A 17,115-nucleotide genomic window follows, 5' to 3' on the forward strand; every position below is an offset into this window, starting at 1 on the left:
TCCTCAGCCTCCTCCCCTCCCCCCCACCCGTCCCCCTGCCAGCTTCCGCTCCACTGATTTTCTTGTTGAGAACCTTCTCTGGGGGTTACATTCTAGGCAGTCCAGTTAAATGCAGGGGCCTGTGGTTCTCTTCCTGGCTCCATTTGCTGCATGTGAATGGTCTGGAGGAGTGGTTCTCAAATTTCAGTGCACATCAGACTCACCTAGAGAGCATCAGAAAACCCAGATCATTTTGTCTCACCCCAAGAGATTCCAAAATAGGTCTGGGGATTCACATTTCCATCGAGTTCCCTGGTAAACTTGATGCTACTTTCTGCTCCAGAGACCACAGTTGAGAACCACTTATCTGGAGACTCAGTATCCAAAAATGAGTTAAGGAGAAGGGCTCAGGCAGGAAGGATAGCCCCCTTGGGGAAGACCTGGGCTAGGGATCCAAAGACCTGATGCCTGCCCTCATTGTGCAGCAAACTGGAGTTTGACAAGTCATTCAGCTTCTTCAGGCCTCAGTTTCCTCATCTGTAAAATGATAGCACTAATCTACTTTTATCTGGGCTATTTTTAGCTGCAGAATCAGTTCTTCAAACGTGCCAAGAAGGCCAGCATGTGAAAGAAATAAAAGTGGAGCTGCTCTGGATGAGATGAGGGGACAGGGGCCAAGCTGCCAAGTTGCTCTCCACCTCTGCCCCTCATCACTGCCCACCTCAACCTGAGCTTCTCTGGGAGACTCTAAATAATCTCTTGTGCTTTACAGAGCCCACTTAAAAAACCCTGTTTTTGGCAATCTCTAAAATTCATTAAGATCCCTTTGCGTTCATACTTTCCAGAATCCTCTTCCTCCTAAATTTTTCTCTCCTTGGAGCTTCTTCATCTTTTTTTTATTTGATGTACAATTCACAGATCCATAAAATTCACCCTTGTAAAGAGTACAATTCAATAGTTTTAGTATATTCACAAAGTTATGCAACGATTACTGCAATCAGTGTTAGGACACTTTCATCACCCCAGAAAGAAACTTGAGTGAGTACCCACTAATAGTCGCTCCTCTTCCTCCCTTCCCAGCCCCAGGTAATCATCAACCTACTTCTGTCTCTAAGAATTTGCCTATTATGAACATGCTATATAAATAGAATTATACAATATGTGGCCTCTTGTGTCTGGCTTCTTTCACTTAGCATAATGTCTTCAAGATTCGTCCACATTGTAGCATGTATTGGTCCTTTTTTTATGGCTGAATAATATACTCCATTGTATGGATATACCACATTTTGTTTATCCATTCATCAGTTGATGGACATTTGCATTGTTTCCGCATTTTAGCTATTACAAATAATGCTGCTATGAATATTCTTGTACGAGTCTTCATGTGGTGGACCTATGTTCTCAGTTCTCAGGTTTATACCTCAGAGTGGAATTGCTGGATCATATGGTCACTCTGTGTTTAGCTTTTTAGGAACTGCCAAACTGCTTTCCAAAATGACTGTACTATTTTACATTCCCACCAGCAATGTATGAGAAATCTGATTACTTCACATCTCAGCCAATACTTATTATCTGTCTTTTTTATTATAGCCATCCTAGTGTGTGTGAAGTGGTATCTCTTGTGGTTTTTGATTTACAGTGATATTTATCATCTTCTCATGTGTTTATTGGCCATAGTACATATTCAGATCCTTTGCCCATTTTTTTAATTGGGTTATTTGTCTTTTTATCATTGAGTTGTAAGAGGTTTTTTTATATATTATGGGTACTAGACCATTATTATATATATATGATTTACAACTATTTTCTCCCGTTTTGTGGGTTGTCATTTTCACTTTCTTGACAATATCCTTTTACACACACAAAAAAAAATTTAAGTTTGATGAAGTCCAGTTTATCTATTTCCCCTGAGAGCTTCTTGAGATGTACAGTTGAACTGAGTTTCACAAGATGACACCAGTCCAGCTGAGGAAGGGTTGATACAATAGGACTGGCCTTTCTGTCCCCTCAGCAGCTATTGCAGTCCCTTTCTACACTGAGTCAATTATAGCAATGTTTAAAAAGCTCCCACATACCTGGTCAGATGGCTAAACAAATTTTCCAAGTAAGCCAAGTCACTCTGATCTTCACTTTTTTCTTTTTGAGCTGGAGGTTTGGAAAGTATAATGGGAGGGGAGGAGTTGTCACAAACTCCACTGAGAATCTGGTGAAAGTTATGGAGCCATCTCCCAGGGGGAAAAAACACACACACACAATTTTACTATACAATTTCAGGGGACTGTGGACCTCCTTAGACTAAACCACAGACCCCAATTGGAGATACTTGATGAGTAATAACAAGGTGACTTTTATCACAATGGACCCTGTCTTTCATCTTTACTAACCACTAACCACTTAACCATCTCTGTGCTAAAGTAGAATAACCTTGGCTTAATCCTGGAGTCTGGTTTCCTAGGAAGAATATGTTGCATAGTGGTTTAACATTCTATGGATCCCACACCATAGCTACTAAACCATGTGATCTTGAGCAAGTCACTTTCTCTTGTAACCTCACTGTTATCATTTGTCAAATGAAAGGAAGAATATGTTGCATAGTGGTTTAACATTCTATGGATCCCACACCATAGCTACTAAACAATGTGATCTTGAGCAAGTCACTTTCTCTTGTAACCTCACTGTTATCATTTGTCAAATGAAAGATACAGCATGCAATATACAACATTTGGAAAGTATACAGCTTATTAAAATTGGGGATAAAGTCCTCTGACTTCTGGCTATAAGATAAGAAAGTTGTCTTGAATTTGCCCAAATACTAACATTATTGACACTAAACAGCAGTACCCATTTCTTTCTGAACATAGTTCTAGTTGATAAAGTAAAAAAGACTACATGTGTTCTCCACATAGGACTCAACACTGTTTTTCTTAATGGAGACAATAACTGAGGCTTGTAAACTTTTTTTGTTTTTCCCAAAATAGTGCACACACCACTAGACGAAATATCTTTAAGGGCCCATCCAATTCTGCATTCCAGTCTATGATTTTTATCAAAAGGCTGTCAGTTTTCTTAAGCCATGCTGGAGAGAGATATCATGACATTTCTCCTTTGTATAATTGAACATGAGACATCTTGGTGACCAGCTTGTGGGAAGTGAGGCCTCTTCTGAAGCCAAGTGACTGATAACAGTCAGAATGAAGCTAGACATGGTAGTCTGTAAATATATACTTCCCCTGAGCAGCCTGGCACAGTAACTGTGACCTTGAGCAGAACTTCAATGGAAAAATCACATGGAAATGGTCCTTCCTTGACTTTTCTCACTTTGTAGGATGAGGATATTTATCTCCAAGGTAATAATGAGTTGTTAAAATGATATTGACCAAGGATGAGGGGAATCATCCTAAAATTTGGACAAGAATAGATAGAAGTTCAATGTTTTTATGTAGCTTGCACTTTGCGTATTGGATATGAAGCCCGTATTATAGATCTAGTTGCCAATACCAGCCTCCTCCTGGATTCCAGCTCCCTCAACCTGTGATAGACCAGATACTGGCCAGGTGATGCAATCTTCCATTTTAAGTTTACTTCCAGAATTTCATCACTGGGTTAACGTCTCATCTAAAGGCAGCTTTCGACACATTTGTTTACATACTTTTTCATCTTAAATATTTATTTTTTCATTAAAATTTGTGAAGTACCAATAAAGAGGAAATTGTGTATTAAAGTTTCTCACTTTGTCTAGTGTGTTTTCATCTCATTTCGAAGGTCAGATGGTCTTTACAGAAAGACAACATACACACAATCTGTTCCATGACAAGGCAAAATGTGCAGCACAGGAAGTCAAGTGGGATGATTTTCACGTAGTGATTGTGAATTTGCAGCAACTTAGCTCATCAGAAGCAAAAGTGAATCACCAAACTTTCCATGCCATTGAAGATTAATAGTTCTAGTAGCTATCACCACGATCTAGGGCTCCAGGATAGAATGCAGGGGTACAGGTCAAGTTAGTCCAAGAACTCCAGCAGAGGACTGGAAAATGTAAAAGGGGAAAGATCCTTCTTTGTACCTACATTAGGACACAGATATAATTGGATAGTCAATTTGACTGCAAGAGATTTTATGTCAAGATAATCTAGTAGAGGGGATGGTTGTTAAAAGATGCCCCAGTGGTATGTGTACCTTGTCATGGAGCTTCACATGTGCATAGAACAATATATCTCTGAAAAAAAAGAGCAAAGAGTGAAGGCAGAATACTCACCATTGCTCCAGAAAAGCACCTTAATCAAATAAGCCTCATGTATTTATGTATTTTGTAATTACTTGAATAGGAATGGGACCTGCTTTGATATTTACCCCTTTGCTACTCGATAAGCAGAGGGACTATTTCTTTGCCCTACTGAAGAAATTTATACACACATGTAACCACCATACTAATCAATTAGTAATAGTGGTAGTAGTGGTGATACTGCGACATAGCACTTCTAAGTTTCTAAATCATGTTCCCATGCGTCGTTTGATTACTTGGCTAGATGAATCTGCTTTCTATATTCATAGCAGTGATAATGTTAGCCCCATTGCAGAAATGAGGGAATAGACCAGAAAGACATTGACATGCTCAAGTTTGCCCTGGAAGTAAGAGGGAGAATGATCATATCAAAACAGTTTGTTTTATAAGCAGAAAGATAAGAAATGTGTATTATAACATGAGAAGAGTAGAGATCATAGTATTTGTTCAGAATGAATGAAAGAGATGGGACTACCTAGAGAGAAGTTAGGGTTAAGTTTGACATGGAAAAGTTGCAGGTGGGAAGAGGTTCTCATAAACCACCATGTCTCTATATGAAAGGGTTTGAGTTTCCCCAGCTCCTGAAGAGAAAGCTGGTTTCTCTTGAGAGAAGGAATGACATCATTAACTCATCAAATCAAAACCCTAAATTCTTCTTGATGTGTGGAGAACAATTTCTCTTGTCTGTACTTACCATTCCAGCCAAGTTTTTCAAGAGAATGTTTCTATTCTCAGTGATGTTCTTCTTTGCTTGGTTAGAAACTCCTTGTTTAATATTTTATATTGTATTATTTTGCATACATCTAGCTTTTCTGGTTTAGTTAAATCCCATAATTTTTGATAAATGTGAATCATTTATAGAAATCCAAAGAAAACCTAGTGGAATGCGGCAGTCACATGAAGAGGGAAAGTAAGCATGTGATTCTGGATCTTATCTCAAGACCTAAAAATGAATTTGGAGCCTTGTCAATATTCCCGAATTCTTTTTCTCTGACATCTTTCTTTGTGTTCCTAGCACAGAATTCTGCAGATGATTTTTTGCTTTTAGCTTCAGGTTTATGCCACTTATGGATAAATCCTTTCTTGAATCTAGCGGGATAGCCAACATAGGTTCTGATTCATTAGGACTGTACAGTATGGGCCATTGCTTTATTTTCCTCTAATCAACTAAAATGAAATTGAATGAGATGACTAATAAGTCTCTCCGTACCCTTATCTTCTACTTGATGAACTTGAACAAATACTAATATTTTTTAATTAACTTATTTACTTATTACAAATATTCATGAGATACAAAGCTGATTGTCCCCCCTCCTGCCCATGATGTGGGGGCCAGATTCATACTAGGGGAATATCCATTACCAGAAATTACTTTTGTACCCTTTGTCCCCTCCCAATTATCCCCCGACCTCCCTCCCCCTCCCCCTCTCTCTCCCCTTCACTCCAATTTGTAGCCCTAGGAATGTTCCCTCCCTCTGTTGGATCACAGCACTACTGTGCTCTTTCTTTCCTGCCTTCCTTTCTCTCTTAGCTCCCACATACGAGTGAGCACATGCGGTATTTATCCCTCTGTGCTTTGCTTGTTTTACTCAACATAAATTTCTCCAGGTTCGTCCATGTTGTTGCAAATGGGAGTATTTCATTCTCTTTTATGGCAGAGTAGTATTCCATAGTGTATATACATATACCACAGTTTCCTTATCCAAACATCTATTGATGGACATCTAGGTTGGTTTCATATCTTTGCTATTGTAAACAGAGCTGCAGTAAACACGGGAGTGCAGGTATCTCTTCGACATGATGATTTCCATTCCTCTGGATATATACCTAGAAGAGGGATTGCTGGATCATATGAAAGATCGATCTGTAGTTGTTTGAGAAACCTCCAAATTGTTTTCCAAAGTGGTTGTACTAATTTACATTTCCACCAACAGTGCATAGTGTTCCCTTCTTTCCATACCCTTGCCAGCATTTGTTATTCACTGTCTTTTTGATTATAGCCAGTCTAACTGGAGTGAGGTGGTATCTCAATGTGGTTTTAATTTGCATTTCCCTGATGACTAGTGATGTTGAGCATTTTTTCATGTATCTGTTGGCCATTTGTATATCTTCCTTTGAAAAACGTCTATTCAGCTCCTTTGCACATTTTTTAATTGGGAATTGCTATTATAGCTGACAAAATATTTTCACATCTAGACCCTCCCTTGAACTTCAAAACAGATCTATGAGTCTGGGAGTATGACTGCCAGGAAACGGCTTAGGCACTGGTTTTTGAAAATAATAGTAATAGAGCAGACCAGCTAAAAATCTTCATACAGAGTTTGCCTCATTTCCTTTCTAAAATCAGTCATTTGTGCTGGATTTCTCCTATCATTGGTTCTGGGTGGTAATGTTATTATCTGTTTTGTTTTGTTTTGTTTTGCTTTTTATAGATAAGGAAACTGAGCTAAATTTTTGTAGGCAACTTGACTTCCCAACTTTGCAGTGGGACTTTATCCAGTTCTTCAAACCACAAGTAAACCTCCCCTTTGACTTTAAATGAATTAACCTAATTCACATCCATTTGCTCAGTCTCAGTAATCCTGATTGCCAGTTATCAGAATGTTAAACCACCTTACTATGGCTTATTTCTGTACGGTTTCGTAGCTTTTTGGATGGTTTCTTTAATTTTTATATTCTCATATGTTCTTTTGTCCTAATTTTTATTTGCACTATTCCTTTTTTTTTCTGTTCCTCATTAATCATCCTTCTGAAAGTTTGCTAAAGAGTGGGTAAGTGCATTTTCCCTTCCAAATAACAATGCTTTGCATTGTTATTTTTTTGTTAAGAAAATATGGAATAATTCAAATGGATACTAAAATGATCTAATAAATGTCAAGGAGCTGGCATATAATATTTTGTGTTGAAATCACTTTTCATTTTTCCCTGGCATTTACAGCAGATTTTGGTTTGTGTGGAGGTTTGTTTTCACTTTGCTATTTAAATGTAATTGACAGCCACAGTTAGAGAAATTGAAAAACTTAGCAGAAGTCTCAGTAGAGGCTCTAAGCTGATTCTGCTTATCCATGAATAGAGAAAATGAGTGACTTGCCACAAGGGTTCAGAAAGAAACACTTCACCTCGACACTAAGTCAACACCTGGAGATAAAGTTGGGGTGCTCTGAGACATTAACCCAAAGTGTCTGGTGGTTTCAGAATAATTTTCACAAAATGAGTCACAGTGCTGTGGTCAAATTCCCTTCAGAAGGATTTCACTACCTAAGCTACATCCCCCGAGCAGTTTCCGAAAGATAATTTTTTATCTTCTGTATTAAATTACTGTCGTATCTTGCTTTGTAAGATCCGTATCAACACACTGCTAGTCCATTAAACCATCCATGTGTGCTGTTTGTAAATGTGTATATATGTCTACACACATTAAAGGCATCGAAAGCCTTGGGTAAAGAACAGTGAGCCTGGTAATTTAATTTTTTTTTTTTTTTAAGAGCTTCAGATCTTTCTCCATCAAAGATCTGGAGTCAGAATCTTACAAATGCTTCTGGGACTATGAAAATAAAATGGGTCTGCAGGCCAAGCTTTATTTATAAATTGCGTTGTCTAAAAATTACTGACGGATGTAGTGTCATCACCTCCCAAACATGCTAATATTTGTCTTTCTGTGTTCTTTAGCATCAGTACCATTCAAAAATAGATGAACTAATTGAAGAAACTGTTAAAGAAATGATAACACTCTTGGTTGCAAAGGTAACCTTCAGCTTCAGGTGAAATGTTTCATTGTGAACATTGCTTTGTTATGTCTGCATTTCCATTAAAATGTAACACGTTAAAAAAGTTGAGCTGGCTACTCGCATCTCTCAGGAAACAAGATTGTACATCACCCAGCCTCAGCTCTGAATGATTCTCGGATGATCGCGAGCCGTGTGAAGATAAATTGATGAAGTGGCATATGTTAACTTAATAAGAATTTGTCCCCAAACATGGCATTAGGTTATGCGGGAAATGTTTGTTTTGTTTTTCAGCACTGACAAAGTTAGATTTTTAGTTGAGCTGGCTACTCTCATCTCTCAGGAAACAAGATTGTACATCACCCAGCCTCAGCTCTGAGTGATTCTCGGATGATCGCGAGCCGTGTGAAGATAAATTGATGAAGTGGCATATGTTAACTTAATAAGAATTTGTCCCCAAACGTGGCATTAGGTTATGCGGGAAATGTTTGTTTTGTTTTTCAGCACTGACAAAGTTAGATTTTTAAATACGGAAAGTTAAGTGGTAATAAGGAATTCTGCCATCATGAAAACCCCTTTTCCTCTAGTTTCACATGCAGTGAGAGTCATAATAAAACATAAAAGTCAGATAAAGCTATTTCAGTCACCCTCATGAATTATAGAATTTTAACTAAGTAATGCTGAATGGGAAGACATTTATATTTGCCAGTGCTAAACTTCTGTTTCCCCCAAATTACTGATAAAATACAAATAAAAATAGATTGGATTAAATGTAGTGCTAATATGTAACGTAAAAACTGCTTTGCGCAGTTTTGGATTTTGAAAAGTGCATTTAATATTATCGCATGCTATATGCAACTCAATAATATTTTGTCACTTTGCACTTCTGTAACACTCTATATTTGCAATCACATAATAATGAAGAGAAAGCCGGATAAGTCAAATATTTCCATGTAAAGGCAGTCTATTCCTTTCTCAAAAGGCGGGAATCAAATAACAGAATACAGAAATGAACAGAGGGCTCAATCCCAGTCTCTATGTGGTTGGGAAATGTTGCTCTTTACTGTGAACAATTATAGTTTGAAATAATAATCTTCTTTTCTTTTTTGCTGTTTTATTAGTTTGTTACTATCTTGGAAGGAGTACTGGCAAAATTATCCAGATATGACGAAGGGACTTTGTTTTCTTCTTTTCTGTCATTTACCGTAAGTAAAGAGCTTTTTTTTTTTTTTTTTCTCCCTGGCTTTTGTTTTAGTTTTGATTTTGGTTTGGGTTTGGGGGAGAGGCGCTGTTGTATCATTTTGTTTTGGGGGTGTGTGTTAATTGCAGTCAATTATTAATGTATAATATTAATACTAAGAGAATAAGCAAGACATTTCATAACAGCAAGTTATTCAACATCATTTCCATTTCATTTGTGAATGTGTGATGTGTGTGTGTATGTACAAACCACGCGCACACACACACACACACCTCTATATGCATGCCTCTAAAAAGCTGCCTGCCTAAGACCACTTTAGCCATCTCAGGCAAATTATTTAATGCGGGACACCATTTCCTTATCTGTAAATGAGGAAAATTAATTTTAAAGGTTGCAAATGGAGATTGCAGGTAAGATAGAGCTGCAGATGTGTTTTATATGATCCTCACTGTGTCAGGTACATTCTTCTTAACTGAATTAGTTACCCACATTTAAAAATCAGGAGACTTCACTGGGAAATCCGTATTTCAGGGTAGGCCAGCATACGTGCATAGCAACAGTCTGCTGGAGCTGAGTCTCAGCCGTCTCCATAGACGGGATGTGTGTTTGCCCTTTGTTGTAGCCTCCCTTGGCTGTTTCACTCATTCATATACCTACCTGGGCTTGGGACCCATTTGAGTTTACAACCTCCGGAGCAGATGACCAAGTTCTTTATAAATTCTGAGAGGCTCAGATTCTGTGCCAGAATTAGGCAAGGGCATAGAAGTGAGGTAGATATGGCTGGGCAGAAACTAGCCTTATTTTTTGTAGATAAATGATCAAAGAGATGGCCGCATAAATGGGCTGTTTCAGGGGCCCGGTTCTCCCACCCCTCCTAGTGCTAGGTGGGCACTGTAGCTGCCTGCTTCCCTGCCACTTCTGACAACAGGGTTCTTCCTGGCTCTGAGACCAGCTGTTTTCCTCTGACAGTGCCCTTCAAAAGGCAATCAATTTAGGACCCACTGTCTGTGGGTCTTTAAAACAGCCTTACTCTATGAGGAATCTCCCAGATAGGTTTGAATGTCAAGACAAGGCCCTGCACAGGGTAGTGCAGAGCACATCATCTTTGGAACCTTGCAGAACTAGGTTCAAATCCCATTACTGATATTGACCAGCTGTGTAATCTTGAGCAGGTATGTCATTCTCTCCAATCTTCAGTTTTTTCATCTGTAAGGGAGTGGGGGTTGAATAACGTTTTCCATAATGAGCTGTTGTGAAAATAATAAAGTAGGTGAAATAGCTTAGCATAGTCCTAGCTCATAGCAGACCTTAATTAGTGGCAGCTATTATTAATAAAAGGTAACTAAAATGGCAGTTATAAAATGCAAACCTACATGCTCACAGCTTCTTTCCAAATATACCCTACTTTGGTCTTTCCCCAACCCATACATTAGTCTTCCTGGGAATTAAGGGACAGGTAGACAGAAAACATTGAAAGCAGTTTCTAGATAGCATCCACATATCTGTGTGCCCAGCTTGTTTTGACATGCAGCTCTGATCTTCTCAGGTGTAAGAATTGAAATCACTCTCAGAGGTGTGATAGCCTCAGTCTCTGAAGCCTATTGGCAAAGGTGGGTTGAGAAGGGGGTGGTGACAATAGGAATTCCATCTAATTTCACTCTGTAGAACCACCCATAAAGTGTCACAGCTGAAAGGAAACCTATGCAAGCCACTTTTTTGATGAAGAAACCAAGGCCCAGAGAGGGGGAGTAATTTGTCTAAGGTCACACAGCTATGGGCAGCGTGGGGACAGGAACCCAGGTCTTCTGCCAGCTCTCCCCCACCACTGAACAGCTTCCTGAAGAGAGTGGGATTCAGCTGGCAATTGCCTGGCACTAGAAGGCAGATGGGCAAATGAGTGGGGAAGATTCATAAAGAAGGATTCAGGGCACATGAGTGGGAAATATTAGATAATGTTTCATTCCTCAGTGAAGTCATGGAAATGGTGAAAAGAAAATGCGACAGTTCTGGAAAATGTTCCCCTGACACCCACAGAAGACATTGCTTTCTTTGAGTCTTTATTTTGAGCAACTGTTTTTACTGCACTGGACTTGAACCCGTGAAAACCAGGAAAGCCCCTCTGCTCTTTATTGAGCAGAATTCAATCCACCAAAGGCCCCACCCTTATTACTGACTTACCAAGAGGACCACTGGGAGGTGGCCCAGTGGCAGCAATATCACAAACATGGTACCAGAGAGAGTCTCACAGGAGGGTTAGAAACAAAGAAGACCCAGAGTGTCCTAGGCAGGAATTTTCAAGCTGAAATGCCCATCCTCTCTTCTCTTCTTTCTGAGACATTTTCAGCCTCACAGCATGCCTGGCGAAGGCACCATGATACAGAACACTTAGGTGCCTGTTGCTGGGCCTGTAATTTCCCTTCTTAGTGACACTTCTCCCACACACTTGGCCACCCCAAGGCCAAAAGCACCCACTTATCATTTGCAGCCTATGTTCTCATCTCCTGCCAGTATTGCAGTATCAGGGAAGTCGAGATGTGCTCAGAGGTGGGAAGAATATCTCCACACATGGGCTCTGAGCTCCTGCTCAAATTTCAAATGGCCTTCGAAGGCTTCCTGCAGCCCAGTCGTGTTAACTTCCCAGGAGTGGAGTGGAATGGAGGGCAGAGGGTTGAGCAGAACAGCAGGTATTGTGGAAAGAGCCTGAAACCAAACAGAGAACCAGCTGTGAGTCCCAGGACCCTGGACAAAGGCGTGGAGATAGTGCCGGCACGCTGGCATGATTTCCCTCACTCTGCTCCCATTTCTGATTCAATTCTTCAAGTATTACTGTGCACTTACCACGTCCCCACCTCAGCAGGGCTGCCAAGTACGAGCCATGTGCTCTGCCCCCCAGAAAGCTGACGAGTATCGACAAATATGCCACCCTTTCCCCCTCTTTCTTCTGCTGAGTGCCTCCTTTCCTGGGTGGGCTTGATTTCATGGTCCAAGCCAGACATTTTGGAAAACGTCTGCAGTGGCACAGAGCAGGCAGGAATATTTATTTCTCGTCTCCATCTGCATTGCTTCCTCTCTTGGAGAGGAGTTGGGGGGAGGAGGGAGGATGAGATGTGGCTTCTTCGTGCCAGCCCGAGAGGCGCCCAAGCACACCCTCCTCCCCTCCCTCGCCAGCCTCAGCAGCAGTGGCAGCCTGGGATTTATGGAGGCAGGCTCCTTTCGAACTTTTGAAAGATCAGCCCGGTTGGAAGATGCAACTAGCAACTATCCGCCCATTTCCCTTGACAGCAAGATGTGCTTTTGTGTGGGGTGCCTGTTTAGAAGGGTCCCTGTCTTCTGGGTACCCTCACGCTGTTCTTTTAGGAGACCGAGAAGAGGGACAGCAGGTGCCCAGGTTCCTCTCCCAGGAAGTTAAAATGATTTCTGCAGTCCTATCCAAGTGTTAAGAAATATGCCGGTTCTGGAATTCATTCATTCATTCATTCACCCATTCATTCATTCACCCAGCATATATTTACTGAGCACCTATGTGTTATATATTGTGCTAGGTGCTAGGGACACGGCGGTGAGCAAGAAAGACATTTTCTCTGCCCTATTGGAGCTTACATTTAGAAAAGGATACAGGCAATAAAAAAAGAAAGAAAATTGTCAAGTGGAGGAAGGGTTGCACAGGGCATAAACTGGAGAGCAAGAGAAAGTGGGGAGCATGACATTGCTAGAATGGTCATGCAAGGTCTCTCTGAAGAGAAGACGAGATTCGAGCTCAAACTTGGAAGAGCCAGCCATGGATAAAAAGGAAGGGAGAGTCTTCTGGACAGAACAGCAACTGCATTAGGCATGAAGCAGGAGGCATTCTTGAAGGTTATTTTGGAGGTAACATAAACAGGGTTTAGGGATCGAGTGGACGTTGGAGGTGGAGACTCAACTGGAGGGCCATGGGTGGAAGAGCTCAGCTTAGCCGAATGCATCCTGTCAGTGGGGTACAGCAAAAAAGATAGCTTAGAGTGGGGCAACCTGGGATGGGAACCCAGCTCTACCCCTTACCAAAGAGCTATGTGACCTGGAATGAGGGACCGCACCTCGGCTTTTGATTTCCTTCAGTGTAACATGACGATGGTTATATTAGATGAATTCAGAAGTCTAAAATAACTACAAGAGCTACAGCTCCTATTCCTTAAGCACTTGCTAAGTGCCTGGCACATAGCTAAGTGCTTTAAATGTATTTTTCCTGTTAAATCCTCGGAACAATCCCATTCCAACAACACTCTTCTGCAGATGATGAAACTAAGACTCAGAGAGGTTAAGCACCCCAGCTCCAGCTGAGTACTCTCTCCACTCAACTCTGGAGCCTCCACAGAGGAATGAGGATGGAGAGGAACCCAGCCCCCCACCCAAAGCAGACAGAACAATTATGTCAAGTCCTCTGAAGCCCCCTAGAATTCAGCTAAGAGCCTCCCAACAAACAAATCCATTCGAGGTGGTCATGAATGGACGTACATAACACAGAAGCCACTCAGGACAGGGAAAATAAAGCCCATTTTAGGGTTGTCAGGAGCCCAAAACCTACTATATGTCCAATCGTCTAGGTCTCCAATTACCCCCCCATTCACTCTTTTTTTCCTTTTGCCAGCATTTTCATTGTTTTGCCACTTAGAAATGAAACAAAATAGATATGCTTCTTCCTGCTAGGATCAGTGACAAAGGGCTGGAGTCAGTGTGAATCAGTAGCATTGATTGCTTTTGTGCAGAGCTCTCGATGCCATGCCTTAAAACAAGACTGCCACCTTGGTCAAATACCAGAACTGGATCAAGGGAATTCACTTCTGTTCACAGAACATTTTGGTCAGGAAACAGCTCAGATTTTAGAGTGGGGTGAGTGTCGATAAGAGTTTGTTAGTGTTTTCAGTGATGGCGTTTCATTTTTGCTTTGGCTTCAAGGAATGCTCAGGATGGAAGAGACAGTTTTTACAGTGTGGGCTGGTGACGGATGATGTAGACAGAGAGGTTTGGTCCACCATCCATAGAGTAACCTCATTGAATTATCAGCTGCCAAGTTCATGTGATTCAAGTCAATTGGCTTCTACATTTCACAGTAAGGTGGCTGCCTTGGACAGAAGCACCCACCGTGGTAGTTACAGCTGGCATTTATTGAATGCTACTATGCTCTGGGCACTGTGCTAAGTGATTTACATGCATTTTCTCATTTGATCCTCACAATCACTCTATGCAATAAATTCAATTAGTATCCCCATTTTACAGATAAGAGATGTTGAGTAATTTGTCCAAGTCACACAACTACTGAGACTTCACCCTAAATTTACTCCTTTATTATCAGCAGAATGTTATTCCCCAAAGAAACACAGAAACCCGTAAATGAAGTCAATTAGTGACGCTTCCAGAACCATCCACTAACTGATATCATTCCTAAGGGAAAGAGGCATCTATTTTTCACATCTTACTAGTAGAAATATTTTATAAATAACTTACCCACCAGCCAGCCAGTTTTGCAGTAACACCAAAATAATAGACATTCAAAATTCCCCACTTCCTTTGTGCTTTCCAGACAGGCGTCAGTTTTATGTTAGTCCTTCATCAACACATGTTTATTGAGTGCCTACTATGTGCTAGACACTAGAAGCTCAGCAACAAATAAGAGAGGCAATGCCTCTTATTGTACATTTGCATGAGGGAGATATATTCTCAACAAATAATTTACAAGCATGGTGATTACTCAGAGAGAGAAGTAGCCAATGCAATGAGACTGCAGACCAGAGGGACCCAACCTCATCTGGGAAGCCAGTGAAGGAAATGACATTGGAGCTGAGATCTAAAGGATTAGTAGAATTTTTCCTAGCAAAGAACAAAACAAAGAGAGTTCCAAGGCACAAAGACCTGGAAGAGAAAGGAAAGGTCTAATACATTCTGGGAATTGACAGTTCTTTGTGACTCAGGGAAAGGTCTGAACAGGAGAGAAATGACAGGAATGTGGTCAAAGAGCTGCACAGGAACCTGATCATGGAGGAGCTTGCCCACGGTATGGAATTTAAGGGTTTTAAGCAAAGATATTACCAAAATTGACTCAGCCAGAATAGTTAAGAAAGGTCACAGACAGACCAGCTCCCTGTTACAAGCCAGCACAGGGCTTGCAGTCCTCTGATACTGAAGCTGTAAGCTGCTGTTAAAAGTGTTTCAATAAACAGCCAATTATTTCCTTGGATGTATTTTGTTCGCACGGACCAACAAAAACACCATGCCCTAAAAAGCTAGAGAATTATAAGCCACTGATCTGCTGTATCCTCTACCAACTTCTTTCATCAGCCACACCCCCGTGTTTCATAATTTCACATCCACTTTGGGGTCTGTGACAGATCATTTTATCGCCTAGTGGGAAAATCCTCATTTCCAGTTGATGCCTTGAAAATGCAGTTGACAATTAACAAATCTGCTGTCCAGAGCAACCCTTCAGAAGCTCTACAGAAGAAAAAAGAAAAACATCCAATCTTAACTAGTTCTCTTAATGTTCTTTAGTAGACAGCTGAATATCGTTCAAAGCGAACATAAGACAGACACAGTATTTTCTTCACACTGTGAGGTGATGAGCGACCAGGTTACAGAAATGCCAGCAAGGAAAGAAATACCTAATGAATATGTACATAGCTTCAAACAGGAAATAATTGTTTCAATATTAAAAGTTATAGATTCCCACTCCAAATCACATGCAGTGGGAAGCTTATTACAAGGAAGTTAGAGAGAAATGTGATTGTGAAGCCCAGACTAACAGAAATGTGGGCAGGTTGCTGACCATTGCTGAGTCTCAGTTTCTTCATCTGTTGAGTGGGAATGCTGACGTCTGCTTTGGAGAACCATCAGGATAATTAGAGATAAAGTAAGCAGTAGGCCTTGTGTGATACTTGGCATGTGGTAGGTGCTCTGTAAATAGCTGTTCTTAGTCTTACCATCAACTTACTCAAAACTGTAAGAAGGTTTAAATGATCCTAGTGCTTATAACTGAGAATTTTCTCACCTGTTCAGTCTTAGCATACAATCATTTCTCCTATAAGCAACCCAAACTATTATCAATGAAAAGATCAACCAAAACCCTTATAACACATTTCAGCACAGTCTTATATTCAAAAATTTGATTTGTCAAAGATATTTTCCATTATGTTTAGTGTATTTTTAGCATTTTGTGTTTTATTTTAACTCTTCAAGAGTTTTCATTCATACATGGTCTCTAGAATACCTCTTCATAAATTAAAACATTTGCTTGACCAGAATTGAACATCCCATTCTCCAAGCATATTTTGGTTTGAATTAGTTTTATTTCAATACACACTGAGATTTCTTGTTTGTCCGGTTCTGCTCCTTACTGGAGTATAGTCTTGGACAGATTAGTTAACCTCTGGGCTTAGCTGACTGATCTATAAAATGGGAATAATTATTATAAGAAGTACATTATGCGATATAGTTAGAATTCAATGAGAAAATGCTATATACATGGAATGGAATAAGCATTCAATACTGGTTAAATATGAGGGAACTTCAAAAAGTTCATGAAAACATTCATATTATCTATTTAATTCTATTTTTTGTTATTATTGTGGTCATTAGTGTGATATATCCCAAAGTAATGAATGTTAGAATCACTTAATTAGCCACCATGTTTTAAATGACTGCTGTATATAAATTACTAAATTAGGAGTTGTAGAGATAGATTTTTTTTAAATACCTTATCTCTGTCTGAAAGTTACTATCTAGAATGCATGCAGTAGAAGGAACTTTCAGGAGTTTCTGGTCTAGTGTTTCCATTGATGTGGTGGAATCTGCTTCCTACTGCTGAGGGCCAATTCTCTGCATCTCTTCCTATCTCCACATTTAGTAATGTCACGTTGGTAGCTTAAAATTGACCATGGTGGGAGTATTTGCACCACAGA

General features: G+C 40.2%; 1 protein-coding gene across 1 annotated transcript in view; it reads left to right on the plus strand.

The window, feature by feature from the left end:
• The window catches only part of CADPS (Ca++-dependent secretion activator), a gene marked incomplete at its 5' end in the record, with an annotated part of 282,061 nt that overhangs the window by 207,508 nt on the left and 57,438 nt on the right, over nucleotides 1-17,115 (plus strand). Inside the window, 2 exons of the mRNA XM_008574861.1 lie at nucleotides 7,931-8,005; nucleotides 9,108-9,191. Coding sequence (XP_008573083.1) covers nucleotides 7,931-8,005; nucleotides 9,108-9,191 — 159 coding nt within the window. The remainder of the gene's footprint in view (nucleotides 1-7,930; nucleotides 8,006-9,107; nucleotides 9,192-17,115) is intronic.

This window comes from Galeopterus variegatus, unplaced genomic scaffold (genome assembly GCF_000696425.1).
Source record: "Galeopterus variegatus unplaced genomic scaffold, G_variegatus-3.0.2 Scaffold1112, whole genome shotgun sequence".
In the NCBI taxonomy this organism is placed as follows: Eukaryota; Metazoa; Chordata; class Mammalia; order Dermoptera; family Cynocephalidae; genus Galeopterus; species Galeopterus variegatus.